Genomic DNA, 27375 nt, shown 5'->3' with positions numbered 1-27375 from the left:
GCTCTTTTGAATTGATTTGAAATTTTGACTCTTCCCTTTATGAGGCAGTAAAATTGATAATTATTCAGATGGGAACTGAGCGCTGAGTGAAAAATCAATTCTACCCGCTCTCTGCTGCGTATAAAATTACTTCTGAGTCGGCTGGACTGAACGGATGGCCGGAGTAAAAACAGCAGGCAGGAGGAGTGGGAAGAATTAGCTGGACAGAGCTAATAGCCTGAAGGGATGGACTTGGAAAAGAGGGAGTGGGCCAGTTGGGGGTTATTATGAGCAAGGATGGGTCCCATTGATCATCTGTTTACATCAGCTTTCCAAGACCTTATAAATCAGCCCTGAAGAGCAGCAGAACTCGAGATTCGAGATTCGGCATCTTACCAGAGGGACTTTGTATTAGATTATTCTCATTTTCACACTCAGATGAAAAGTGAGCCATTGATTATTCATTGGTTGCCCATTAAATGCTGTTTTTATAGATGATTTGCCTATCACTGAGGTAATGAACAAGGTGGCTGCTTTATAACTCGAGGTTTCAGTTTTCAAGGCATCTGTGTCGGTTAAGTAATGCCTAACCCTATTAAAAGGAATGGGTTACAAATTGCTTAACAGTGCTGAAAAACTAGACCCTAATGACTAATTGTGCTTGGAGTTTAGAGAGGGTTTGTCAGCTCTTTAAACTAAACTGGTGCAATGATCCTGCAATTATTTACTTGTTTGAACTGTTTTCCCCGCAACCTGGATGTATATATTGCTGGAAGCATAATTGCATGAGGAGTGTCAGTTCCAAATTGCAAAAGTTTATGTCCTCAAGCTTCCATAGCAGGCGAAGCTTGCACCCACATAAAAGGTTTTCCAACATCCTTGTAGGCCTTTCGACTGGTGTGCAACAGCCTGGGAAGCACATTTTCAGCACCTCTCACTTGGAAATGTGGTTATTATGATCTGTTATGTGGCTTGAGATCCTCGGTGTTTTTAAAAATATTCTCCAAATAAGGCATCTTCCAGAATCCACAAACAAATCTAACTTTGCTAGCATTAAATTCAGTCGATTTGAAGATCCACTATAATTAAGTGACTCTATTGCAAATAAGAATTATTGTCTCAGCAGCATTCCTTGGACTTAGCAATTGAGGAAAACCCAGTTTCCATGTATTAAGAATAAACATTTCCCATGTGTTTTTATGCCATTAGAAAGATAAACTAAAATCTTAACAACAAGCCAATAGTAATGGTGATGAGGCACAGATCTGCTACAGTAATTTGGAAAATTAAATTCTGTGTGAATTTTTTTCAGTTTTATCTCTGGTCATGTTAAGTGTTTGCCTCTAATAAGCTGTAGATCAGCATTCACTTAGTTATATCATGGAGTGAAAGATTTGCCCAAATTAGGTAAACGGAAGAGTGTGTTTTATAGAATTAGAGGGGCAGTTCGGAAATGGGTGACTGATTCTTTTTCGGATGGTAAGAATAGGACACTGATGCGGAATGTGTCTGTAAATCAGAACTGCAGCTGTAAGTAATTGCACTGGAGAGAGGAGTACCTTCCACGGAAGTAGGACGGGAACTCTGTGATTGTCAGTATTACTGACTAGATTATGCGGTTAACTTATTAACAAGGTATTTTTAGCAATTATAGTCTCTAAAATCTAAATACATTGAAGGGACGAATAGAATATTTGGGTTTGAATTTATCTCACCCTCATCTATTAAACTATTTGGTATAAGTCAGCTATAATAAAACCCCCCAGAAAGTGCTAATTATGATTATCTCTCTCTTTCACACCCTCCTTCCCTTCCTTCCTCCCTCCGTCCCCCCCCCCTCACCCCCAACCTGGCATTTAACTACAAATTGTGAAGAGCTGTCAGGAGCTATAAGAATCATACTTCAGTAGGGATGTGTGCTGAGAGAACATTCACCCTTTTCCTCAATCAGTCAGTCAATCAATGAAAATTGCTTTTGTATAGTGCTCTTCACGACATGCATCCCAAAGTGAATTACAGCAAAAGGGAAATCATCTGCTCTTTTTTCATTTTTGTGTTTAGATTGAAGTGATACTGCTCAACATTTTGACATCCTATACAAGACATCTTTCATACTTAAGATTCCATTCCCTATAATACTAAGTAGGAGAAAGTGCAGTCGCATATTTAACTCATGTTGAGACTTTGGCCTCTAGAACCTTAGCAACACTCTCACCTGGGAAACACTTAAGCAGATGAAGAATATTCATGTCTCTTATCCTCTTACAAAATAATTAGCCAGATTTTCTAATGTTATTAAAGGCATTTCTAGTGGACCCTGAATGGAAAGTGTGCCCTCCGCATGATGCATTAGCTCAGTCTGGTTGACGTGCCACCGTATTGTCAAAAACATGGAAGTAGATTGGTACCAGAAACACACGCTGAAGGAATATTCAAAACTAGATGAGAGGACAGCACGGGTGTAGAGGGTTTAGAAGAAGCCAAGGATCGGTCAGTAGACACCAACATAGAAAGCAGGAGCTCAGGTTTCAGGAAGGAACTGGTTTTTGCACGTGCTGCCACGATCTCGGTCTTCTTCCCAGCACTCTGCACTCGGACTCTGTATTTATTTCTAGGAAAAAATGATATTGGCAAAATATGCGTGCTTACTCTATGCAGGTACTAGTGTATGCTTTCTACGTATGCGTGTAATCCGATTTCATCATCACAGCGTGTCTGTGAAGCGGTGGCATTATGATGGCCCCTTGGTAAATATAGAAATTGAGGCACAAACAAATTAAGTAATTAACTTGCCCAAGGTCACCCATAGTCAGTAAGTGGAAAAACTGCAGTTCTGGCCTGTTGAACTCCAGAGTTCACATGCTTAACCACAGAGCTAGAGTTTGTTGGCAGCTACTAATCTGAGGTGGTTTGTGTGTTCTCAGCACTCACGCTGAGGCAAGCTAAGCTTCCAGTAAGTCCCACTGGGGCCATCCTTAAGGTGGAATGATTTAGAGCAGTTATCCTATCCCCCAACTTCGTGCCGCAGCCAGGATGAAACAGATGGGCGGTGACCCAGAGAGGTGGTGGGCAAGGGAGAGGAAGAGTGCTTTGCCAGCTGGTACAGAGAGCCTTGTGCTCCGCACCATCACTGAGGCAGAGTGAACGGACCCTCCTCTCCCTTACCCTGCACCCACACCCACTCATTAATTCTATAGCCAGACACTGAGAGTATAAAATGGAGTGGGACGTGTATCCTCAAGAAGGACGCCAGAGTCTAATAGCATCACTGTCTCGTGATGTTCCTGTGTTCCTTTCCTTTAATGTCTTTGAGGGAGCTCTTGAGGTTTGTTCCAGCTTGGGTTTTCTCGGATAGAGGCAATACGGCAGCTGTGAAATGAAGGTGGGGAAGCAACAGGTGCTCTCTATCCGTCCCCTGTACCCAGTGCATCTCTAGCCTTCATCCTGACTCTCACCACTGACTCATCAGTATAAAATGCCAGTTGTCACCTCCTTCAGATGCGGACAGCTTCTCTTCTCTAAAGGAAGCTGCTTCTGCTGCTGGGTACTGTTAGCTCTTTTTTTTTGTTTGTTTTAAAGATTTTATTTATTTATTTGACAGACAGAGATCACAAGTAGGCAGAGAGGCAGGCAGAGAGAGGGAGGGGGAAGCAGGCTCCCCGCTGAGCAGAGAGCCCGATGCGGGGCTCGATCGCAGGACCCTGGGATCATGACCTGAGCTGAAGGCAGAGGCTTTAACCCACTGAGCCACCCAGGCGCCCCCCCCTTTTTTTTTAAGATTTTATTTATTTGACAGAGAGAGATCACAAGTAGGCAGAGAGGCAGGCAGAGAGAGGGGGAGGAGGAAGCAGGCTCCCTGCCTAGCAGAGAGCCCGATACGGGACTCCATCCCAGGACCCTGAGATCATGACCTGAGCTGAAGGCAGAGGCTTAACCCACTGAGCCACCCAGGCACCCCCTGGGTACCGTTAGCTCTTAAGGGCTTCTCACATCAACAAGACTCAAAGTGATAACGTTGAGCGTCCCTCTCCCTATCCTTTCCATTCTACAAAGTATCACAAACTAAGATGTCTACAGAGCCAAGCAGGAAACTTGAAGCTTGGGAAAGAAACCCAAGTTGAGTCTACATCCCAGTCCTGCGGGGGCAGCCTCCACACAGGGCCAGCTCATTCTTGCCCTGTAAGAAGGTAGGACCCAGTGTTGCCGCCCCCACCCCCAAAAGAGAACCAGAAATCCAGGTTTTATGTGTCTGCTTACCAGTCTTCCACCAATGTACTATGTAATCCTAGAGGGTTTCAGAACTAAGGTCTTCCAAAGCATGATCCCCGATATTTCCCACAGCCATCCCATGTGCTACTGCTGATGTTTTAATAATTTTTGAAGCACACTTTTTGGATTACTTGCTTAAAGAGGCTGCTGTTATGTTGCTCTTACATTTGATTCTATACATAGATGTCTATTAAAATTTAAAGAGGGCATTTATTTATATTTGGATCGTGTCTTTGCATCCAGAATGGATGCAGTCAGCAGTCAATGAAACTCGGCTAACACCTCCCAAACATTTTTTTTTTAATCTTCAAAATAACCATATTTGTTTGAGGCAAAAATTAAAGTTCAGTTTGGTCAAGTAAGTGTGTGTGTGTGTGTGTGTGTGTGTGTGTACACACAGTCTAATTACTAAGGATCAAATCAGAATATATGAGAGGACCAGGACTGGACAAAAGTTTCTAGGTAACAACCACATAATGAAAGTCCAGATGGGAGTAAAACTCTTGAATGATGAATTTGTGACCATCACCCCTAAAGATCAGTTTAGAAAGTTAAAGTATATAATTTTAAATATAGAAAAACTAGGTATTTGGGGGTTTGTTTTTTTTTTTTTTTTACTAAAATGGCATTTTATCTGTGATATTATAAAATCATTGATCCATCTGTAGAAGGATGATTCGAGTCCAAATTTTTTGTTGTATACCCTATCTTTGCCATTTTGGTTGAATTTTGTTATGGAAATATTTGTTGAATGACTGTTTCAAGTATAACCAAAAGAAATGATATTTTAAAACAGAAAAATTAGTTAAAACAAAAATCTGTTCTTGACTTATGAATCATCCAGTTATCATCAGAACTGTAATATCTGTCTTTAACAGAGTACCTTTTCTTCCCCAAAGATCTCTTCAGGCTTGATACTTGTCTTAGCATCTAGCAGAGCCTGATACCTTGTACTGGTCAATGAGTGTCTAGAAAACAAACCCCCCAAAATTAATTTGCAGAATTACAGTCCTCAGGCAGTGACTTTAGGTTTCAAAACCAGCATGATCATAGACTGCTACATAATAAACGGAATGGGAATGCTAAGAGGAGATTACACTTTTGTATACTAACGATCCTGCTGAAATTCCACAAAAAAATTTCATCCTAAACATAGGCGTGGAAAGAAATAAGCACTTCGAATATTGTTCCAAATGGTTAACAGAACAGAGAAGTGTTGTGGTTTTTTTTTTTTTTTTCTCTAGGACATGTGTTTTTCTACCTCTAAGCACAGTTTAAAGATGTAATCCATTGATAGCATAACTTGCCTTATTAATTGAAAGGGACGGAATCCACCAGATGTAGCCCAAGCCAGCAGAGAGTTGGGTGACTAAGCAACAGCAGAGACACCATATTGAATGAGCCAGAATTCAGTCTCCAAGTCATTTATTTCAACCAGTGACAGTACGTTGCAGCTCCTGTGCCTCAGCAGTGATTGATGGTTTAATATCATATATAATTTTTTTTAATGAAGGAAAAACCATTTAAATATGTTACCATTTGCACTGGTATTCTCCTATGTACATAACTGCATTTAATCATTATGGGGATTGTTTTTATACTTGTGTAATTTGTATCCAAGAAATAACTGTCAAAGCCATCTCACGCTGTTGCTGGAAATGGTACAGTGTGCTTCACCCTTGAATAGATTCGTTCTTCCCTGCACATAATTAAGAGTGTTGGAGCTTTCCCTGCCACCACATAGGAATTCCATGTTTACATTTCTGAGAATGAAAAATTAGCCACAATGTGCTTTTTCAAGTTCCCATTTTCTGGGGCTATGATATTTAAGTACCTTAGCTCCATAGCAGTGTATGATTTGAAGAGTTTGATTTTAAGACTTTTAATATTAAAATACATAATAAAATTTTATTATCTAATTACAAGAGGGTTTAGCCTCTTATTAAAGTTGCTAAATCAGGCCTAGATTAGCATCATAATAACACAGTTTGACATGGAATACTCAAAAGTCAAGTGCGAAGGAAGGGACAGGGTTTTTTGTTGTTTTAGGGGGTTTTCTCCTCCGGCCACCCCTTGCACAGTGTAACAAGGATGAAATGCATGTATGGAAACAAACAAGGAGCAATTTGGGACGCCGGAGAAGGAGTGGAGGTGTCAGCCTCGGACGGTACCCTTAGGCAAGGCAGCTGGTATATGTAGCCTTTTGTTTATCTGCTGCTGGTTTATGTAGCCTTTAGGCCGGCCCCAGAAACAATCACTCCTACAGGGTCAGCTGCTGGTCAGAAGCAAAGTAAGAAAAGATTCTGCGTTCAAACGCACAGCCATAATTTCTGTACAGCTGGCACCTGCTACTGGTGCACAGCATGAAGGTGAAAGGTCAAAGAGGCAGTTGTTCAAAACTCAAGAATGGCTTAAAGGGACTTGTAGATTAATCTGCTTTATTAACTTCTGTATATTAGATAACTATTGCTGTGAATGACAGTACATCTTTTTTAATAAGTCGCATCTCTTTCTCTTTTAAATTAGCTTTTGAGTAATGAATATTAAATAGAAAGCATTTCAGGGGTAATTAAATGAAAACAGAATGATGTCATTTTACAATTATATTTGTATGTTTATAAAAGAGGGGATGTATAATGTTTTCCAAAGAGCTAAAAAAAAAAAAAAAGAAAAAAAGAAAAAGGACCAGCTCTGCATAAAGAAGTTTTTGAAATAAATAAGTCACATGTCCGTTAGCCTTTGTGTTTAAACTAAAATATATGATGTAGTTTGTGACTTAGCATGAAGTCACTGGGTGCTAGTGGCTCAATCGGCGTTCCCAGGGGCTCCCACTATTTTCTTTATGAATTAAAGTGACTGCAATCTGTCACTGTTCTTTTATCTACAGTTTAGCACAGTTTTGCTGTGTAGTCATAGCCAATGTTTTCAGAATAGCAAAGGGGCTCTAAAAGATGAACAACAGCCATACCTTTTCCTTCACATTCCTTTTTTTTTTTTTTTAATTTATTTTCAGCGTAACAGTATTCACATTCCTATAAAACAGAGAACCTTGCATGTGGGAAAAAATGCAGAGTTTTACACAGGTTTCCCCCAAGATAATTAGGCATGCGTGGTAACAAATCTCTCACCCAGGATGGCAAATGGCAAGCAAAATGGTTTTAGCCTCTTCATTAGTGGTGATTGGCATAATTGGCTATCATTGTAAATTAAAAGTTCCCTAAATGTATCCCTTTTTAAAGCCTTAGCAAGGAAAATTTCTACTCTATAGATGAAATACTGATACCAACTCTGAGGAAGTATCTCACAATCTGTATTCTTTTTTTTTTCTTCTTCAGAGAGAGAGTGTGCATAAGGAGGGGGTGGGGTGGGCAGAGAGAGAGAGAGGGAGAGGGAGAATCTTAACCAGGCTCCGTGCCCGATGCGGGGCTCGATCTCAAGACCCTGAGATCATGACTTGAGCTGAAATCAAGAGTCAGACACTTCAGCGACTGAGTCACCCTGGCCCCCTCACAGTCCGTGTTCTATTTTTTTTTTTTTTTTTTTTTTAAAGATTTTATTTATTTATTTGTCAGAGAGAGAGAGCGCGCGAGTGAGCATAGGCAGACAGAGTGGCAGAGGGAGAAGCAGGCTCCCTGCGGGGCAAGGAGCCCGACGCGGGACTCGATCCCAGGACGCTGGGATCATGACCTGAGCCGAAGGCAGCTGCTTAACCAACTGAGCCACCCAGGTGTCCCACAGTCCGTGTTCTAAAGGGATGGTTTTGTCTGCCCTCAGACGTTCTCCAGATGGTATCTGCCTGCTTATGCTGACACAGCGCAGGGAGCAGCACTTAGCCCATATTTCACGAACAGAAGTCACTCAGGATTAGCACTCCCATGTTTTAGCACACACGTGGTCTTCGTGCTCTGACCAGTGTTTCTGCAACATGTGAACATGCCGCCTGCGTCCATCTTCCTGTGTCATACCCAAGCCAGGGCGCAGCAGAAGGATCCTAAACTTGTATGGATGTCACAGAGAAGCTGATGAAAAAGATAGAACTGTTTCCTCACCTTTCCACTCCAAAGTGAAAGAACTTCCACACCTCCTCCTTAAAGATCTAGATGTTTCCTGCAGGGTTGCTAAGACCTAGGAGGTCACTATAGAGGAGCAACTTCAGATGCAGACAATGATGGTGATGAATGATTATGATGAAAAAGAAGTGGAAAAATCTGCTAGGCTCTGTGCTAAGTGCTTAAATGTATATATTTATCATTCGTATTTATATTTGTATTCATAAGGTTTCACTACTTTGGGAAGCAGATACTCGTTTCTGCATTTTATAATCAAAGTATCCTAAGTGTAGCTTCAAGAAGTCAGGTAACCCAGTCACTATAACAGCTTCTAACCAGCAGAACCTTTGTGCTCATAACCACTATGTAGTGCTACTTGTAAATGCCCTAGAGACAGGGTTGGTAGGGCAGGAGGGGGCAGGGTGGGGCACACAACATTCATTCATTTAATTCATTTATAAATCCTTGACTGAGCCAGAGCCCTTCCTTTGAGAACTGATGAGATAAGAGGTAAGCACTTGACCCAGGTTGGCTGAGTCCTCTTCCTTAGACTTAGAAACTGGCATTAAGAAGTTGTTCACTTGACTTGAAGACTTGAAAAACCAAGAACCATGTGGCAGCCATCCCCTGCTGCATGCCCAGAGAAGTAGCCAGTCAACAGCAAGAGAAGAAAGCAGCAGGCACGCTGGGGGGATGTTGAAGGAGACTAGCAGCCCCAGAGAGACCGAGAAAGATTCCATCAGCCTTCCACAGCCACCAAGAGACCCAGCTGCACTGCCTAATCCAGGGGTCCTTGAGTCACCCCTTTTAGGCCTGACTTTTGTCTGTGGAAGTTGCTGTCCTCACAGCCAAAAGATTGTTGACTCAGGGAATTGTGAGGAGAAAATGGACCAATGAGTATAGACTCACCCAATACAAAGAAGGTATTCAATAAATAGGTAAAATTTGAAAAACAGTGGACAGGAACCAATAATGTTTTTATGTCCCTGAGGAGAACATATCGCTACTATTCATACAGATGAAAGTGAGAAGTGTCCTTTCCAGGAAATCTGAAGGCCATGACTTCAACCAGATTACCTAGGTCTTCTTAGTCCCACAAGTGTATTCTGCCTTTCTTAGAGTTCTCCGTGTGACATGCATTCTCAAGATCACAAACCCTCACTGGTGGGGACCGGGGCGGGTGGGGCAGGGAGAGCAGGTACAGTGTCATTTGGATTTTATTCTTGGCCCCAAATTGACTTGTCCCTTATTCTTTCTACACATTCCAGGCATCACCATGAGGATAAACATTAGGACTCTTTCCATTGACGTTTCTTTACACCTCATGTCTCCTCTGAGTCTCACGGCAACTCTCATGAGACAGTAGGGCAAATATGGTTTATTTTCTGAACTTGGGAGTATAGGTACATCCCCAGATTACATCCACAGTACCTGTATGGGTTAACTGTGCAGGGGTGCTGGGAGGCAAATTCACACAGCCAGTAAATAGCCGTGCTGAGAGTATAACTAAGGCTTGTTGTCTCTAGATCTCGCATACTTTTTACCGCACCAAGTCTTCCCAGGGCTTTAACCTACTCTGCTCTCCTGGCATTTCTCCCACTTTTATCTTTCCAAGTGGCATTGTCAATGGTATGAGAAATTGAGTTTCTTGAAAGAATGGCACTGTGTAAAGTGAGGGTCAGCTTAATGATGGCTTGATTTATTCATTTTACAGTTATCCCTGGTTTTTCACATACTTGAAGGGTAAACAATGGGAAATTTTTCCAAAGCATATGAGTGTGCGCCAGAGTTGTGAACTGAACTTTCATATTCATTTCCGGTCTTAATTCTTGGAAAGTTTAATCAGCAGCAACCACTGGGGAGGCTATGAGCTCATTTCGTATGTTCAAGAAAACAACTTCTTTGATTACAGTCTGATCACTACTTATAGAACAAAGTAGTTTCCCTAGTCCTCTGGCCTGTCATGAGGACAGGCCTCTGGCCTGCTACTTTGTACACTTTGCACCCAAGAATAACTCTTGTATGTTAATTCTTCAATCCTTGTCATGCTTGGGAAGATGCAGGGAATGCTTTCAGATGGATGAATTTCTGTCCTTTCTGAGTGTTGAGTTGCAAATTCTGTATTTGTTAGGATTTTCTGCTTTACTGTGATCAGAACAGATTTTGCAATCAACATATCTGGCTTTGAATACTTCTGTGTCCTTGGGATAGTTACTTTACCTCTTCAAATATACCAGCATCTCCACCAGGGCACTTCTCAGCCTTCCTGGAACTGGCCCCCAGGATCAGGTAGTTGAACTAGTCCCTCCTGAGATCTTAGGCCCAGACTCCCCAAGACTTCAGCCAAGACCCTTTGCCTTAGCTGTTTCCCATTCTGTCACTCCTCAGCCTACCGTGTAACTCAGAACATCACTACCGTGGAAAAGAAAAACATCCAAGTGCATACTTAGTTGAGGTCATGTGAATGAGGAATGTGAAGCCAACTGCCAAGAAGGAGCAATGAGAAGTGCAGGGCCTGGAGAGAACTCTCTCAGGCCCCAGAGAGACCCACCAGAAAGAAAATCCTAAGCAGGAGCTCTGTGTTAATGCCCGTACTTAATGTGGCATCCAGTTTTAGATAGGACGAAGAAGTTCCACTCAAGGAACTAAAAGCGTCAATTAGAGTTAAGTGCATTTAGGGTGACTTCTCAGAGACCCTTTAGGATTGGAAGGAAACGACTTGATGGGTGGGCAATAAGACATTGATACAAAACTCGGGCTCCAGGAGCTTCTTAAGGCCACAAGGACCGCATCTTATTCCATCCCATACCACAGTGCCTGGTACATAGTAGGCTCTCAGTAAGTCTTTGAGCACTGAATATGTGTGAGAAATGAAGAGGGAGAGGAAAAGCAGGAGGGAGAAGCCCCCGGCATGACACCCGACACACAGTAGGCGCTTACTACTTACGTGTTGCCTGTGTGCACCTGGCACAGAATGAGAGCCACCAGTGGAGTATCAGGGACTGGAAACACGTGTGGGTAACGTGAGGGGCTCATAGCCCCCAGAGGCCTGGCCTGGCCCGTTCTGGAGTCTGCACTTGAAGGGAGAAGTTCTGCCCTCAGGATAGGCTGGGCTCGTATCCCACAGAGGGAGCAAACCCTCCCTCCCCCAGGCCCATCTTCTTCCTGAGCCCCCTGCATCACAGAGAGGCTGGAAACAAATTGACAGAAACCTGGAGGAAAGAAACTCAAGTGATTTAGGAGAATGGAAGGGCTGGCTTATAGGGCCAGATTAAAGAAGCTAAATATGTATAGCCTGCCTAAGTGACAACTAAACAGGGCATTTGATAAGTCTATAAATACTTGGGAGATGTCACTGCCAAGAAGGAGAGGGAATTACTTAGCATGGCACAATGGAGTATTGGCATAATGGGATATTATTAAGAAAGGGAAAATGAAGGTTGAACATCAATAAAAAGCTTCCTGACAAAGAGAACCATTCCTGACAGGGGACACTATTACGTTATGCACTGCGGACCAAGGGAAGTGATGGCAGTGCCATTTCTCAGGGTCCTGGCCACAGAGCCAGCAAAGAGGGAACCGAGATCTGCCCCGACTGTGGTGCAGGCCAGGCAGGTAACCTGTGTCTGTGGCCTCCCGATTCGAGAACAGGAACAGAGCTGCCTTTGTAGACGGATGGGAAGTCAGACGGCCCAGGCCTCCTAAAGGAGCAGACCATCAGCAGAGGGGCTCGACCAGCAATTTGTCCTTCTCAGAGTCATTCACCTCAAGTCATTCACCTTGAGTGGCACTCCATTGCCTGCAAGATAAGGCCCATGTTTTGTAGCACCCAATACTAGGCCCTTCCCAAGATCCGGCCCCTGTCCGCATACTCAGCCTCCCTTGCCACCAGCGGCCCCTCCACACCGCACCCCTCCAGTCCCACAGAACTGCTCGCCATCCCCCAAACACCTCTCCAAACCTTTGCCCCTGCTCGCCCTTCTTCCAACCTGTATGCCTGTCAGACTTGGTTTATTCTCTCCCACAGCTCCACATGTCACCTGCGAAGCCTTCCTGGCCTTGCCCTCACCCCAAGACAGAGTTCTTCAGCTTCCTCTGGTCTCTTAAAGCCTTCTGTGCTAGCTTCTGTGTGTGGGACTTTCTCTGTTGGGTTGTCATGGTTTATCAACTGTGTATCTCCTTCCCTACACGACTCTGAGCTCTTTGAGGGCTAGGACTGTGCCTTGTTCATCTGTGTGTCCCCAGGTTGTGACACACAGCTTGGCACAGAGTACGTAGTCAGTAAATGTCTGAATAAATCAGGGAGCAGGGATCTAGTCCTATCATTCCTCAGGCTTCCTATAATTCTTAGGGCAAAAGAGCTTCCAAATCTCAGTAACTCTTTGAATCATCCCCTTGGCCTCCTGGCCAGCACTCTGCCATTTAGATGACTATAAATAAAAACCCTCAAATCTGAAAGGCAGTATGCTGTCCTCTGTGGTTTAAACATAAACTCTAGGCTAATCTTTAATGGAAAATGCTTCCGAGGGCCCTGTGAATGTGCCACAAAAATACTTTTTTCTCCCCACACAAAATCATTTGAACATAATAAGTAAGATAATTCTCCGCTGTTGGTTATGATGATTTTTAGGTCCATCTAACTAAATCCCTTCAGGAAATCAGGGAGAATGTAGTGACAGATGAGAGACAATGAAACATTGACCCTCCTCCTGTAAGGATAATATATTTATTATGAAATACAATATTCATTGCACTCTGCTTGGATGGCTGTACGAGATGCCCTCGTGCCATTATGCCTGATGTTGTGCTGTTTTGAAATACGATATTCATTGGGAAATGTTGTGATGACTGTTCAATAAACTAGCATGCTATTTCCCACTCCCTTCCCTGCTTCTGAACGGCAGCGGTTAGAGTTTACTTTATCGCTGAATATTTAATATAAACATGTGCTTGTAGTCTTCTCCGTTGTGCATGTGTACGTCCACCGGCTGGGTTGTCTCGTGGCTCCTGATGTCCCGAGGTCACTGTTGGACTGTTCGTCTGCAGAGCCTCTCCACTGCCCTCAGCACTCCAAGGGCCATCTGGCACCCAGCCCCTTCTCTCCATGGGCAGTCCTGCATTTGAGGCCTAAAGCTCTGACTTTATCTACAGCTTTAGTGGCAGGTTATGTTTCTTGGAAAGATTTCATTGCCTGGGAAAAAATTGGTGTGTACACTCAAGGATTCTGACCACCCCTCTCTGTCTCTGCTACCAGCCTTGCTGGGGCCCTCGCCGTCTCTCGGCTGGACTGTTGCAGTAGTATCTAAACGTGCTCCCTTGCCTCTGGTACCGATGCATCATTGCCTTGCTCCGGTCTCCCATCGGTCATTGTTCTAGATCCCAGAGCTCAGCATTATTCAGGAATCCTTTGAAGGCTACCCGTTATGCACTGGCCCAAACCTGCTTCTGCATTTAGTGTGACAGCACAGACCTTTTTTTTTTTTTTTAAGATTTTTATTTATTTATTTGACAGAGATCACAAGTAGGCAAAGAGATCACAAGTAGGCAGAGAGGCAGTGGCGGGGGTGGAGCAGGCTCCCTGCCGAGCAGAGAGCCTGACTTAGGGCTCGATCCCAGGACCCTGAGATCATGACCTGAGCCAAAGGCAGAGGCTTAACCCAGTGAGCCACCCAGGCATCCCAGCACAGGCCTTTTAGAGCCTGGACCCAGCCCAGCCTTCAGCTCCCCGCCCTCAGCTCTGCTCCTTCCTACTCAAAAGAAGAGGCTAACTGTTCCTCAGACATCCCAAGCCCTGTCTGCTTTGTCTCTTCTCATTTTATTTCCTCTTCGTGATACATTCTTCTTCCCTGCTGATGCTTATATGTATCTTTTAAGGTTCAAGCTTAATATCACCCATCCTATGAAGATCAGCTGGTCTTTTTAGACAGAATCATAGCACATGTGCCCCTCCCTCTTGAGTTTGTACACATATTTGCTAGTAGAGGCCATTGAGGTTCTAGAACCTGGCTGTGTGGCAGTCATTCATTTGGGAATAAAAATTAGAGGGAAGTGGCTTTGAAGGGGAAGGCCGTTCCTCTACATAGAAATTTTCCCAATATTCTCACCCAGAGGAAACATAGATGACGTTTTTGACAAGTGATGCTTAATTTTTATATCAAGTGGAAAAAGTGTTCTGTTTGATGCTGGCAAGATAAGAGTGAGAAAGAGTTTCCCAAATAGTGCTGAGTGGCAAGGCCTGCAGACTCCCAATGCCCCAGGTTTTCCGGTTTTATTTGAATGCGGCAAGCTGCTTTATGAGATCTGCAGCCACTTGAAATATGATTTACTACTCGTAAAAAGTTTCAAATGGATAATGAAGATTCAAGAATGAGACTCACAGTGTAGCGTAGTCAATTTTGCTGCTCTTGCTCTCCAGTACATCTCTGCCATTGAAATAAATTATTTATTATAATTTATTTCAACCATGGAAAATAAAACTGTTTTCATTGTGATGTGCGCTGTAACATTCAGAGTAGACACATTACAGGCAGTACTCTCAATTAATTAATCCTGAAGTTTCGTTCCAACTTTATCTTCTTTCGTATAAGCCAGGAGACTGGCAGGTAATTCTTTCCCCGATAAACGATGATTAAAATGAATGTCTTCAGAACTAGGGGTAATGTTGGTAATGGAGAAAATTGAAACAACAGCAAAACCAGGTTGTGTATTTCCTTAGATTTTACAGTGGATGGAAGAGTTTCTTTAATATCCTGGGCGATTTATCACTTGGAGAAAAAGCATCCTTTAACTTCGCATAGGAGAGGGCAGAGGAAGAGAGTGCTGTTGGTTTAAATGTGCAGATATGCGCCGCTAATGTATGACCAGAACCAGATGAGTTAACCAGGCCTACAATCCTGTAATGCCATTATTGGTAAAAAGATGTTTTGCCTTTTTTTTTTTTTTTTAAACTTCGAGAGCAAAGCTAGCATTGTGCAAAGGCCAAGTAGGCAGGACTCCCAGATGATTTTCCAAAGGGGAATAGGTCACCTATAATTGATTGAAATCTTGTTTCTTTAAAAATAAGAGGCTCACCGCATCTTGCATTTTGTTAGGTTTTGTTTTGGGTTTGTTTTTTTGTTTTTTTTTGTTTTTTTTTTTTTTCATTTAAAGTGCTAAATAGTTGCTAGTATTATGAAGCTGTAAAGGCACAATAAGAATTTAGGAAAATGCTTAATATTCACAGACATTAAAAGATTTAATGTAACATAGATGGTGGGGCATAATTAATCCAGACTGGAAAATACGTGCTTATTTGTCCATTGCTTTCATTTTTCATAACATTCCGCTAGTATCACATCAGTAGACAGCAGACGAAGAGAACAATTGATTCCTTTTCCCTAAAGATGACTAGTATCTAATTTGAGGAGGATCACATTTCAATATCTGCTGTGCACGTGGCCTCAGGAACAGCACTTGGTTATGACAGCAACTGCCTTACTTTCACAAGCACCGAAAACCTGGAAGCTTTTCCTCCTTTGGCAACGTTCAGATTCTCCCCGATCCTGGATCTCCATCCTGGGCATGGGGCTCTGGAGAAATTACTGTGGGGATGGGTAGAAGTTTCCTCTGCTTGCTCAGATCCGACTGCACTATCCCAGCAATCCTGGTTTTGGGTCATTGTTTTTAGCTGAGGCCAGCCTTCCCTCTCCTGTCTTACTGGCCTTCTGGAAGGCCAATTACATACGCCAAGAGATTGCTGAGACACATGACCCACTCTTCAGTTTCGGGTCCATTTATCATTGGTCGTTCCTCAAAACTTCAGCTCATTGTGTCAAAATCGAGAACATTCCAGCTTGGCCAGTGGTGTAGAGAATTTTGCATTCTATTTCTTTTCCCTTTAAGACCCCTTCCCTGACCAATTAAGACCCCTCCTTCTGCAGACATGCCCTCTTAGCCAAGCCCTGACCATCCTTGCTTTGTCTTCCTCGCTCCACTTAGATCCAGGCACAGGAGGGCTTCATCCGGGGCCTCTCACCTTTCCTCTGGCTGTCCTTCCTTTGTCAAACCAAAGCCTGCCTCTCAGGCCCTGTTTCTACCACCTCTCGGACAAGACCGATGACTCTCATCCCATTCCCATTTTCCATTTCCCAGAGGAGCAGGCAGCAAAGTTGCAGTGTAACTGAAGTGTGCACAGAGTGGGCTGGAGAGGGAGGAGAGGGCATTCCCCTCCCTACATCCAGGCTCCCATCCCTGCGGTACCAGGCTTCATGACATCGCTCCAGCTTCGGGGTTTTGTCTTTCTGACACAGGCCGGGAGCAAGAGGGAGGGTTAGCGTCTCCTCCTCTAGTTCTCAGAACTCTGTGGAATGGCTTTTAGTTGCATTATTCAGTAGGCGCTAAGATCACTAACAGTGAAAAGCGTTCACCTTGTAGGGAACATTGTAACACAAAGGAAATTAGCTTAATTTACTAATGTTCTCAATGATGTTAATTTAAATTACTGTGTACATGGTACTTTTGGTGGGAGGGAAATTGTTATTTTTAGAAAAACATTCAGTGGACCATTTTCCAGAGACAATCTATTAATTATGTCTACTGTTGTTCATCTTGAGAGTCTGAAAATCAGTTAACCACATTTCTAGAAGCATCAGGTAGGAGGCAGGAAGGTCTGCACGCTCTCCAGGACCTGCTGGCCTGGACTGTCATCGCGGGGATTCCAGCAGCCATTCTAGTCTCAGAGGAGACAGCAGAGGAGATGCGTGTGATCCAGGAGGCCCACAGAAGGTGCCAGAGTGATCATGCCCAGAAGCAAGCCCACACCAACAGGGCCCCAGCAGACTGCAGCAGGAGCAGGACACGTGGCCTTGGTCACCGCCACTGATGGTCGCCGCCCTGCTGTGGACTGCAGTAGGCAGCAGGCTGGCGTGATGGCACAGGCATGGCCTCGGGACCCAGGCAGACCCATGCACGTACCTGAGGTCTCCCTTGCATCCCGACAGCTGTAGCCTGATGCCTCGAGCAAGTAACTTCCTGGCTCAGAACCTCAGATCCTTAGTCTACAAAGTGACAATAAGGCCTGCTTCAAGGTGAGCAGAGGGTTAGAGACAGCATGTGCCAAGCATAGGGCTGAGCACCCAGAAGGCTGTGCATGAGACATAACTGAGTACCGCGGGCAGTGAGAAGACTCATCAGGCACAATCTCTCTTGGGTGCACGTGCTGGTCAGTAGAGACGATGGTGCATTAGCCTTCAGCCTTCGTAGCCCCACGAGGGCTCTCCTGGGGAGCTGCTGGCTGAAGGGACACCAGCGGCTTGGGAGAGTTCTCAGGCTCCGAGCACGAAGGCAAGATCCTTGGAAATGAACAGTGTATTAATTTAGGTATTTACCCATTTCAGATTTTCGCCACAGATTGAGGCCAGAACTTTCTGTTTTTTATACTATCCCCTTTCAAAATGTTCTTTAGCCTTTTATACTTTTACTCTTGATAGTTCATTCATCCTTTCCTGTTCATTCATTCATTCGTTCATGTGTCCATTGTTTCCTTCAGTCGCTATTTCCCAAGCCTCTGCTGTGTGCCAGATGCCATGCCAGACCTGGGGATACAGAATCTGCAGTCCCTCCTGGTCTCAGCGCCCAGGAATTTACAGACTAATCTCACAACTAGTCATCACCCTGCACTCACTGGGGCCATGTGACCCCCACCATCCTGCTCTACCCAGCTTCTAGAGCCACTGAACCTCCAACTTCCTTAGAGTGCAGACTCGCCAGCTCGCAGCAAAGCCTGCAACACAGGCCACATCTTTGCTTATTCTACATCAGCAGGAGACAAAACAGGAAGCGCCTGACATGAGCGCATGTGGTCGCCACCTTGCCGCTGGGAGAGCGCGACCAGCATATCCGGGTTGCAGGGTCCACTGTGCTTCAGGTTGTGCCCAGACCAGAGCATCCTAGGGCAGAAGCAGAGGAGAGGGGCCAAGGGGCGGATGGAGATCCAGATGGCCCAACATTAGTTTGTCTTACCTTTCCAAGTCAGGTATTTGTGGTAGCTTTGTGTTTGATTTGGAAGATGACGAGTCTTCAGAAGAGCAGAAACACCGTCATTCAGACTCCATGCTAATACGTGTGTCAGACCAAATAGGGGTAGTCTGGAGACTATTTGCTATGGTGGGTTATTTTTTGACTGCAACTCTCCATGAAGTTCGGTAATTGTGAGGAGACTATGATCTCATTTATCTGAACATAATCAAGACATGAAATGAGGTGTTTCCTTGAGCCCTGAAATTCCATTAGGTCACACCACAGAGGGAAACCATAGATTCAGTAAAGGAACATGAGTAATTATGGAATGCCTACTGGGCAGCAGACAGTACAAAATGCTTGATACAGATGAAGGAAGTCAGTCCTCCCAGCAACCCTTCAGAGTAGTTGTTATAATCTCCCGTTTTACAGGTAAGGAAATAAAGGCTCAGAGAAATGAAGGGACTCGCCCAGCATCTGGGTTACGTAAGTGGCAGGCCTGGATTTGGCCTCCTTTCTGGCAGGGTCCAAAGCCTGTCCCTACCACACCATGCTGGTTTTGTCTCAGGGAGGGACATTTCCTGCAAACTCACACCAAAGCCTGTGGGGAGAAGGGAGGAGAAAGAGTAAGTGCTGAAGCAGTGTGGATTATGGTTTTCCTAAGTGGACCAAGCCACACAGCTCCTCTTCCCAAATGGCCCCTTCCCTGGCTGGGCAGAAGAGTGGCTTGGGTTAATACAGTGGGTAATGTGTGTGTTTCAGACATGGGCCCTGGAAAACGAGGCCTCAGTTGGGCAGATCAGAAATGGCCATTGCAGCCATCCTGTAACAGTATGGGGGTGAGCAGAAGTTGGAGGGGTGGGGGCCTGCTGGATCCCATGGAATCCAGGCTTTTAGTTGCATTATGTGACTCCGTGCAGGCTAGGGCGCCCAGGTGCAGAGTCGCCAAGGGCGCCCCCCCTTTGAGCCTGCATGTGTCCGTGTCATTGAGCACGGAGAGCCTCCTACCAGAGATTTTGCAGGACCTGGATCAGGATTCTGTAGGTAGGCATTTCACCCACTATCCTTCCAGACTGGCAGGGGGGGAGCTTGTCCAAAGGAATTCGTGGCATCACTTGTGCTGTCCCCTCCCCCCTCAGCTGCCACATCAATAGCACTTGAGTACATTTGCTCGCTAATCTCCATTTTTGCAGAAGAGTAAAAAAAAATTTTTTTTTTAAATCAGACATTTTGGCCAATTTTATTTTTAGAAAAGTATTTTATTCAAACATCGCCTTACTTATTACAGACATAAATACATGCATTCAGACAAATGAATCCACGGAGGGACCGTATAAAGTAATTGGCACATCACTTCAGGATTGCTTTGTCAGTTACTGGAGGAGTTTGGTGCCTCTGATTTTAATCTTTTCCATTAAAATATCCATTCTGCCTTCAGATTGCGAAGCCCATAATATTTTAGACCGTCTCTGTAGATCTGTTAGTTTTGCTTGTCAATTTAATTTGTGGCTCTACGACTTTGGGTGGCTTGTCAGACCATACGTGGGAACAAGTGATGTTCAGAGGGCCGGGCTTGAGTCCCTCGCCTCTCCCCCGAGAGCCTGGACATACAGTAAACGTGGAGTTGGCTGATTTCACCTGCAACCAGCCTAACCGCCAGGATGATGAGGATGATGTATGGGGCGGCAGATGTTTCGAACTACAGAGATGCTCATTACTGTTGTTATCGTGTACCTTAAATGTTTATGGCACTTTTTCCTCTCTGCAACACTTTTTTATTTCCACCATCTCATTTGATTCTCAGAGCTTTCTTGGGCTAGATTATTATTTCCCTCCTGATAGCTAATGAAACTGACACAGAGAGAGAGAGAGGTTCAGTAATTGGCCTGAGATCGCCAGGCAGATTGGATTGCAGAAGTGCAGGGGACGAGAGCAGGCATCACCAGAGCCCCATCAGGGGTCATGTGGGTGGTAGCTTTCCTACATAACCGCCATCTCCCCTGTGCTCTTTGGGGCACAGGAGCTCTGGAGCTGTGGAAACGGAAGGACTAGAGATGGGAGGGAAAGTGTCCAAGGAAAGGCAAGTGTACCGCCAGCTGCATGCAGGGGACCGAAGCTTGCTTCCCTGCCACTTGCCCGGACTGTTGCAGGAACCCCAGCACTGGCCTTCATCCTTTAATGTCACCTGCAACTGCACACTTTCTACTGTCTCTGAAGGGATCTTGCTTAAGTGCGGATCTGAGCGTCTCTCCTTTGCCACAGACCCATCACAGGCTCCCCCTTCATCACGATGAAGTCCAGGCTCCGCAGCATGGTCTACCAGCCTGGCCCTGGGTCTGGCTTCTCTGGCTCCCGTCTCTTCTCCCCTGCCACACTCAGTTTTTTCCCAACCTCCTTTTGCACGGCCTTCTGTCCCCAGAACACATGTATGGTGCTCTCCTTAACCCGTACCTTCTCTGTGGAATCTTCCTGCCTTCTCAAAGACCCAGCAGCATCCCTCCCTCCACTGCTAGCCCACTGCCATGGGCCCCGCCCGATTTCTGGCTATCTTTCTGCTCTGTGCTTTGCCCCAGGAAGCTTCTAGCTCCCCCGGGGCAGAGGTCGCAGTAGATGCCTGTTCTCTGACCTCCCTTAGGTGTCTTGAGACTTTGAATTTAAGAGGATGCATTTGTATGTACATACAAAAGTGAAGTGAGTGAGTGAGCTAGTGAATGAAGAACAAATGAGCCTGAGCCAGCAGGAAACAGGACCTTCTGAGGTCACGTGGAATGTGTCCCATTTCTCCCTCACTCTGAGAGATGTTACCCCTCCATAACGTGACCTCTGGTGAAATGAGAGGCAAGAAGTTGCCTCCTGGCGAGTTGCATGGAGGAAAGTATACCAGGGTTGAGGATCAGAGACTGATCCTCTTAGCTCTGTAACCTCTGACTTCTGCCCACCCAGAAGGTTCTCGCTGAAGCTTTTGGTGGTAGCAATTCTTCCTCAGGGCACTGGGAGTCTTGGCCAAGAGTTCCTCCATGCAGCATTATAGGCTTACAGGGTCAAAATTCTTTGTCCAGGAAGAGCCCTTGTGGCTGTTGGCACTATATGGGGTAGAAGGTGAGCCCACGACAGACCTGGGATTGGGGGGACCTTGGAGCCAAGGCCTTCATTTGACTCTGTCTTCTAGATGATGTCTGTCCTCATGAACACCATTGTCTTTGAAGACTGTCGGAACCAGTGGTCAGTATCCAGGCCTCTGCTGGGGCTCATCCTGCTCAACGAGAAGGTGAGTGTGATTGCAGGAATGTCCACAGGAGATGGTCCCTGGTGGGGAGGGAGAAGCTGTACACCAGGGTGAGCTGCGACAAGAAGAACAGAAGGAACAAAGGAGCTTGAGCTGGAACCTTGGGCACTCTGGGGCAAGGCCATAATCCCCCAGGTGGCCCTTCCCCGGAGGCTTCGGATCTTCTTCAGGTAGGTGAGCCTCAAGACCAGCTCTTCTGGAACCCAGAGCCGCCACACGCTGGGCAGGTGGTTTGCTCAGTAGTGCTTCAAGCTCCCCCTCATGTCCTTAATCTGTTTCCTGTGGAATTCCAAGCTGCAACTCTTCCTGCTCCCCACTGGCCTACATGGTCATCGTCCCTTCAGGGACTCACTGCATAGCCAGCACCCACCACCTGAGAGCACAAGTCTCCAGCTCCTACGTGCACTCGCCACCGTGGGCAGCCTCCTAGGCCCTCCAGCTTCCTCCTGAACCACCCCCTGTCTCCCCAGCAGTCAGGAGGAACAGTGCATTACTGCTTGGGAGAATGAATTGTCTATACAATAAGATAGTACTGGGGAGAAAGACAGTGAGATTAGAGGCAGCCGCATACATTAAAATTCAAACTGAAATCCCAGCCTTGGAAGGAAACTAATAGAAGAAGAAAATATATCAAAAAGAGAAGAGCTGTCTCATCATTCACCTGTGCTGAAGTATCCAATTTTAGCCACATTCAATAGCACTGTCATTCATCTTCCCTCGGTGTTATTGTGATTTAAATCCAAGCTCTATAAAAGAGAGCAGTTCTTTTAAAATGATTGAGAGGGAATAAGGGCAAATTCAGTGTTTAGAAAAAGCTTATGACATCACAATATTATACTTTACTGATGGAGGCAATATTTCATGGTTTGGGATGAAAAACTAATAATTTTCTATTTGGTGTGAGTCACTGCATCATTATAAAAGGGAAAAATAAGTAGTTTTGTGCATTCCCAATCTTGTTCAGGAAGACATTGTGGTTTAAGTGTAATGCCTCTGATATATAGTATTTAAGTATTAGTCTGACTACATATTAATTATGTGTGTTTTTGATGTGGGCTGTTTTAATGTATGATGGAAATTAAATATCATGCTGTTTGGGCTGGGAAGGATAAACACATGACTGGCAAAATGTTGTCTTTGTGCGGAAATTAAGCCGTTTCCAGTGATGAGGAGCTGTGTGTCGCGCAAGAGCTCGTGTGTGTAGAAGCCCGCAGACCCCAGCAGAGGGGAAGGGCGGTGCAGCTCTTCATCACCAGGTGTGACAGGTGCATTTCTTAGGGCCAGAAGGCCCTCTCAGAAGGAAGCAAGCCCCTCTAGCACCCAGCCTCACGGGAGCAGACCCAGCCTCAGCCAGCAGACAGACACTTGGGACCAAGTCCGGGCTTGTGTGAGGAGTGAGTCACTAAAGCCATGGACAATGATGAAGCCTGTTGGGGGACCCTCCAGTCACCCCAAGTCCTCCCTGTTAAATTCTTCTCTCCTGCCTCAGAGGAGAAGAGGCCCTTCCTCTTTCAGCCTGTGATGAGTGGAGATGAGAGTCAGGAAGACCTTCACGTGCTTGGTCCCCCACAGAGGGCCTAGATTGTTCCGTGATGGGAGAAAATTATCACAAGAGATCTTTATGAGAAGGGATAATACAGTTATACCTCGGAACGTAGCTATTGCTTTGGCTTGAAGTTCAAAGTGGGCCTGGACCGAGAGCTCCTTTGAGAGTGAGGAGCACTGAGCGGAGGGAGCAGGTCGAGACCCTCCCCCACAGCTCTCTCGGGGGCCCACGTCTGGCGTCCAGGCCCTGAGGCTATTCTTTCTCCCCACAGTATTTCAGTGAACTGAGGGCAAGTCTGATAAACAGCCAGCCTCTCCCCAAGCAGGAGGTCCTTGCCCAGTGCTTCAGGAACCTGATGGAAGGAGTAGAGCAGAACCTGTCCGTCAAGAACAGAGACAGGTAAGCCCTGCCCAGTAGGCTCAGTGTCTGCGGCTTGTGGAAAACAACTGGATCGTGCTGACACCGAGCACACACTCAGGTGGCTTTTCTGTTACATCTTGTAAGCCTAGACTCAGCTTATTTCCATCCAATACATATTACTAGGTATTTGCTTTTTTTTTTTTTTAAGATTTTATTTATCTATTTGACAGAGAGCACACACACAAGCAGGGGGAGCGGCAGGCAGAGGGAGGGGGAGAAGCAGGCTCCTCACTGAGCAGAGAGCCCGACGTGGGACTCGATACCAGGACCCTGGGATCATGACTTGAGCCAAAGGCAGATGCTTAACCAATGGAGCCACCCAGGTGTCCCTGTTTGCTTTTGTTTTAAGCACCACGCTAGGCACTATATAGAGAAGCAGAGATTAGTAAAATGCAGCCTGTGCCCTTATGCACTCTATAATCCAGCAGAAGATAGGAAAAATAGCTCATTGAAAAGGTCAAAAGAAGGAAAGCTCAGAACTGCTTTGAAGGACGAGGAAAGCCTTCCCGGCATCTGAACAAACACAGGCTTAGAGGTCAGCCGGACTCCACTTTAAATTTTATCCCTGCCCTCTACAGGCTGTGCGGCAGTGAGTAAGGCAGTCAGCTGCTCTGATACTCAGTGTGCTCACCAACAGAATGGTTGTGATAGTGAAAGGACAGAATGTAGTAAAGCATGGTACCTAGGACATAGGAGCCATAGTAAACATGAGTTTCCTCCTCTGCCCAATCTTTAAGAGTGGCTGGTTTTGGGGCGCCTGGGTGGCTCAGTAGGTTAAGCCTCTGCCTTCGGCTCAGGTCGTGATCCCAGGGTCCTGGGGTCAAGCCCCGCATCGGGCTCTCTGCTCAGCAGGGAGCCTGCTTCCCTCTCTCTCTGCCTGCCTCTCTGCCTGCTTGTGATCTCTGTCTGTCAAATAAATAAATAAAATCTTAAAAAAAAAAAAAAAAGAGTGGCTGGTTTTACAGTTGCCAATGAGATCTAAATGAAAGGAACCCAGACTTATCAGGTATGCTTTCATCCGTTCGTTTATTTAGAGCACAGAATTTTATTGAGCATCGACTATGTGCCAGCATTGAGGATACCAGTGATGAAATAATTGTTCAAGGTTTTTGCCTTGCCTCCATTAGAAGCTTCTAATGGAGGAAACAGACCATAATGAACAATGTAGGAAGAAAATGTTTTTGGGGCCAGGCACCACCTCTTGTAAAAGTGGTAACATTCAGATGCTTCACCATTTGAAATGTGAGTCATCAGTCATCCCAATAACCACAGTGATGTGTAGTGGTCCCCAGCCTGGGCCCTGGCAGTACAAGGCCAAGTCGGATAGGCTCTGCAGACACACCCTTGACTGCTCATCCCATGCCATGATCCTCTGGCACGCAGAAGAGACTGAATGAATGGGGACACCATAGGTGCCAGAAGGGGGGAGATTGCATCACTTGAGGCTTGGGAATTGGAGTACCCCCTCCCGAGCTGCTCTGTAAAACGATGCCAGACAGCCTTCCTGTTTAAGAGAGTACAGATGCTTTCCACGTGCCATGCACTAGGGTGAGTATGTACAGGCGTTGTCTCAACTGAGTCAGTGAATTCTCAAGTCCCACAATCCCATGAGGTAGCTATTCCAGTTGAGCCCCAAGACAAGAGGCTAAGTATTCATCCAAGATCACCCCGCTAAGAAGTGGTGGAACCAGGATTCGAACCCAGGTAATCTAGCCTGGTTTTCTCATCTGCAAAGTGAGGATACGAATACCAACGTTTGGGGAGACTTGTGATGCCTAAATGGATTTGTATGTAAACTCAACCCAGTGCTTGGCACAGAAACTTTGATTCATTTCTTTATATTCCTTACTGCCTGTGTGTAATTTGACTTTTAAAAGCAGTTTTTAAATAGTACACCCACAAAATGTGTCCCTCAAAATGGTCCAGGCACATCTGGTGGTAAAACCCTTGTTTTCTGGGAGGGAGAGGATGAAGCGGGTGCTGGTGGCAGTGGAGGTGCTAGGAAGGAGCTCTGCCAGGATCCGGGGCTCTCTCCAAGGTCCTGACCACTGCAGTGTCTTCATCATCCTCCCTGCTCACACCACCTCGGCCTTCCCGCTGCCCCCAGCCTTTCTTCCTTTTTCCACAGGTTCACCCAGAACCTGTCTGTCTTCAGAAGAGACGTGGCAGAGGCCCTGCGGAGCGACGGCAGCAGTGAGCCATGCAGTCTGGACATGATGAGCTGACCGCCTCCCCTGACCACGTGCCAAGCAGCCTTTACCGAGAGACTCTTGTGCATCTGGGTCCCAGGACAGTGATGTTGGCTAGCCCAGGAGAATCTATTTTTCAAAAGAAACAACAAAATCCCTCCCTTTTTATAAGTCTGGTCTAATTCTAAGAATTTATAATAGTGCACAATGTAAATTCAGTCTTTGAGAAAGCAAGAGATGGGTTTTCAGTCTTTCTATAAAATACCATTATCTTTGTTCTTATAATGCTCTAAAAGGGTGTAGAAACAATATTTAACCAAAGAACTTAATAAACCAGGTTTGAACCTAAGTCTGTACTAGTAAATGGTACTCTGTCATCAAGGTCATGAATGTCTTGGAGCAGCCTTCAACATGGATCATGTGTCGAGACAAATACCGTTTGAACCCATTAAATTAGTAGTTTGTTGCGAGTCTGGAAGAAGCAGCGTTGGGGTCTCTGAGCTGTGGGCACTTAGAACGAGGCTGGGAGCCCGCCAGAGCCTCCCACAGGGCCGCACACAGCCCTCTTGGCCTCAGCGGCATCTGATAAAGTTGAGAGACAGTAACACAATTAAATGACTTACAAACAACGTTTGCTTTTCACTGGCATAGATCTGAAGCGGTTCGGTCTAGAAGAATTAAGCCATACAATTACCGCCTGCAGAGCTATTCCTTCTGAGAGCGCCAGCGGCTCCCGCAAGAGGTGCTGGGCGGGGCTGGCACCCAGTCCTTCTGCCTTCGTTTCACTTTTAAGACAAGCTGCAGGTGCCCAATTACAATATATATTCACTGCAGCCCTGGGCCACCAAAACAGAGCTAGGTGCTAAGGTTCAGCTTTTCAGAGCTCGAAGAACAGCTGATTTCCATCCCTCCACAAAAACCCTTTACTACCCTGGGGATTGTGACTTAACCCAAACCCGGGACATGAAGGAGGCCCTTCCAGTTTGTGGCAGACTGTAACTAGGCTATTAATTTGAGATTGCCACTGTCATCTGGCTTTTGTATCTCACTGCTCTGTCTTCGTGGTTCAAGCTTGTAGCAAATATTGTGCCCTTTATTGCTAATGAGACATGAAAGGTTGGCCTTCCTGGTGAAGAAGAAGTAAATCCACAGGCTCCTATTATAATCATGTTTCCTGGACTAGTGTTTCTTGAAACCTTTCTTGATAGTTGAGTTTAGCAACGGGCATGTCACATCAAAGCAGTCACCCAAGTTGATCTCAAAATGTTTCTCTTCTATATGTGAGGCCAGGAAATCAGGGAAAGGTGTGCTACGAAGAGGGTTGCTTCTGGTATTCCATGGAAACACAAGCCGTGGCCTTACGCTATACTTCATTAGCAGTGGGAAATGTAATTTTCCTTGAGAAGGCAAACTTTACACTTTATAAAACATCCACTCTTGGAAGAAGTCTGACTTGAGAATGAGTTTCTCAGGGGCTTATTACTACATCCTCATCCCACAAAAATGCTTCCTAGAGGGCCTCCCCCATTCTGACAGTTCTTTCCAAAAACACCACCCCATCTACATTGAAATGCTCTCAAGAAAATAACAGTGGGCCCTTGCTTTTCTTTGCCGTGCCGCCAAAGGTCACCTGGTGGTTTC

At 45.5% G+C, this 27375-nt stretch overlaps 1 protein-coding gene across 1 annotated transcript in view; it reads left to right on the top strand.

Annotated features, from left to right (window-relative positions):
- The window catches only part of RANBP17 (RAN binding protein 17), a 319731-nt gene extending 293649 nt beyond the window's left edge, over nt 1–26082 (top strand). Inside the window, exons 27-29 of the mRNA XM_080805045.1 lie at nt 21463–21561; nt 23397–23524; nt 25674–26082. Of these exons, the coding sequence (XP_080661171.1) occupies nt 21463–21561; nt 23397–23524; nt 25674–25770 (324 nt within the window). The 3' untranslated portion in view covers nt 25771–26082. The remainder of the gene's footprint in view (nt 1–21462; nt 21562–23396; nt 23525–25673) is intronic.
- The last annotated feature ends 1293 nt before the right edge of the window (nt 26083–27375 follow it).

Source organism: Martes martes (genome assembly GCF_963455335.1).
Source record: "Martes martes genome assembly, chromosome: 5".
In the NCBI taxonomy this organism is placed as follows: domain Eukaryota; kingdom Metazoa; phylum Chordata; class Mammalia; order Carnivora; family Mustelidae; genus Martes; species Martes martes.
The sequence above is the reverse complement of the archived record's forward strand: the minus strand, read 5'-3'. Positions and strand labels throughout refer to the sequence as shown.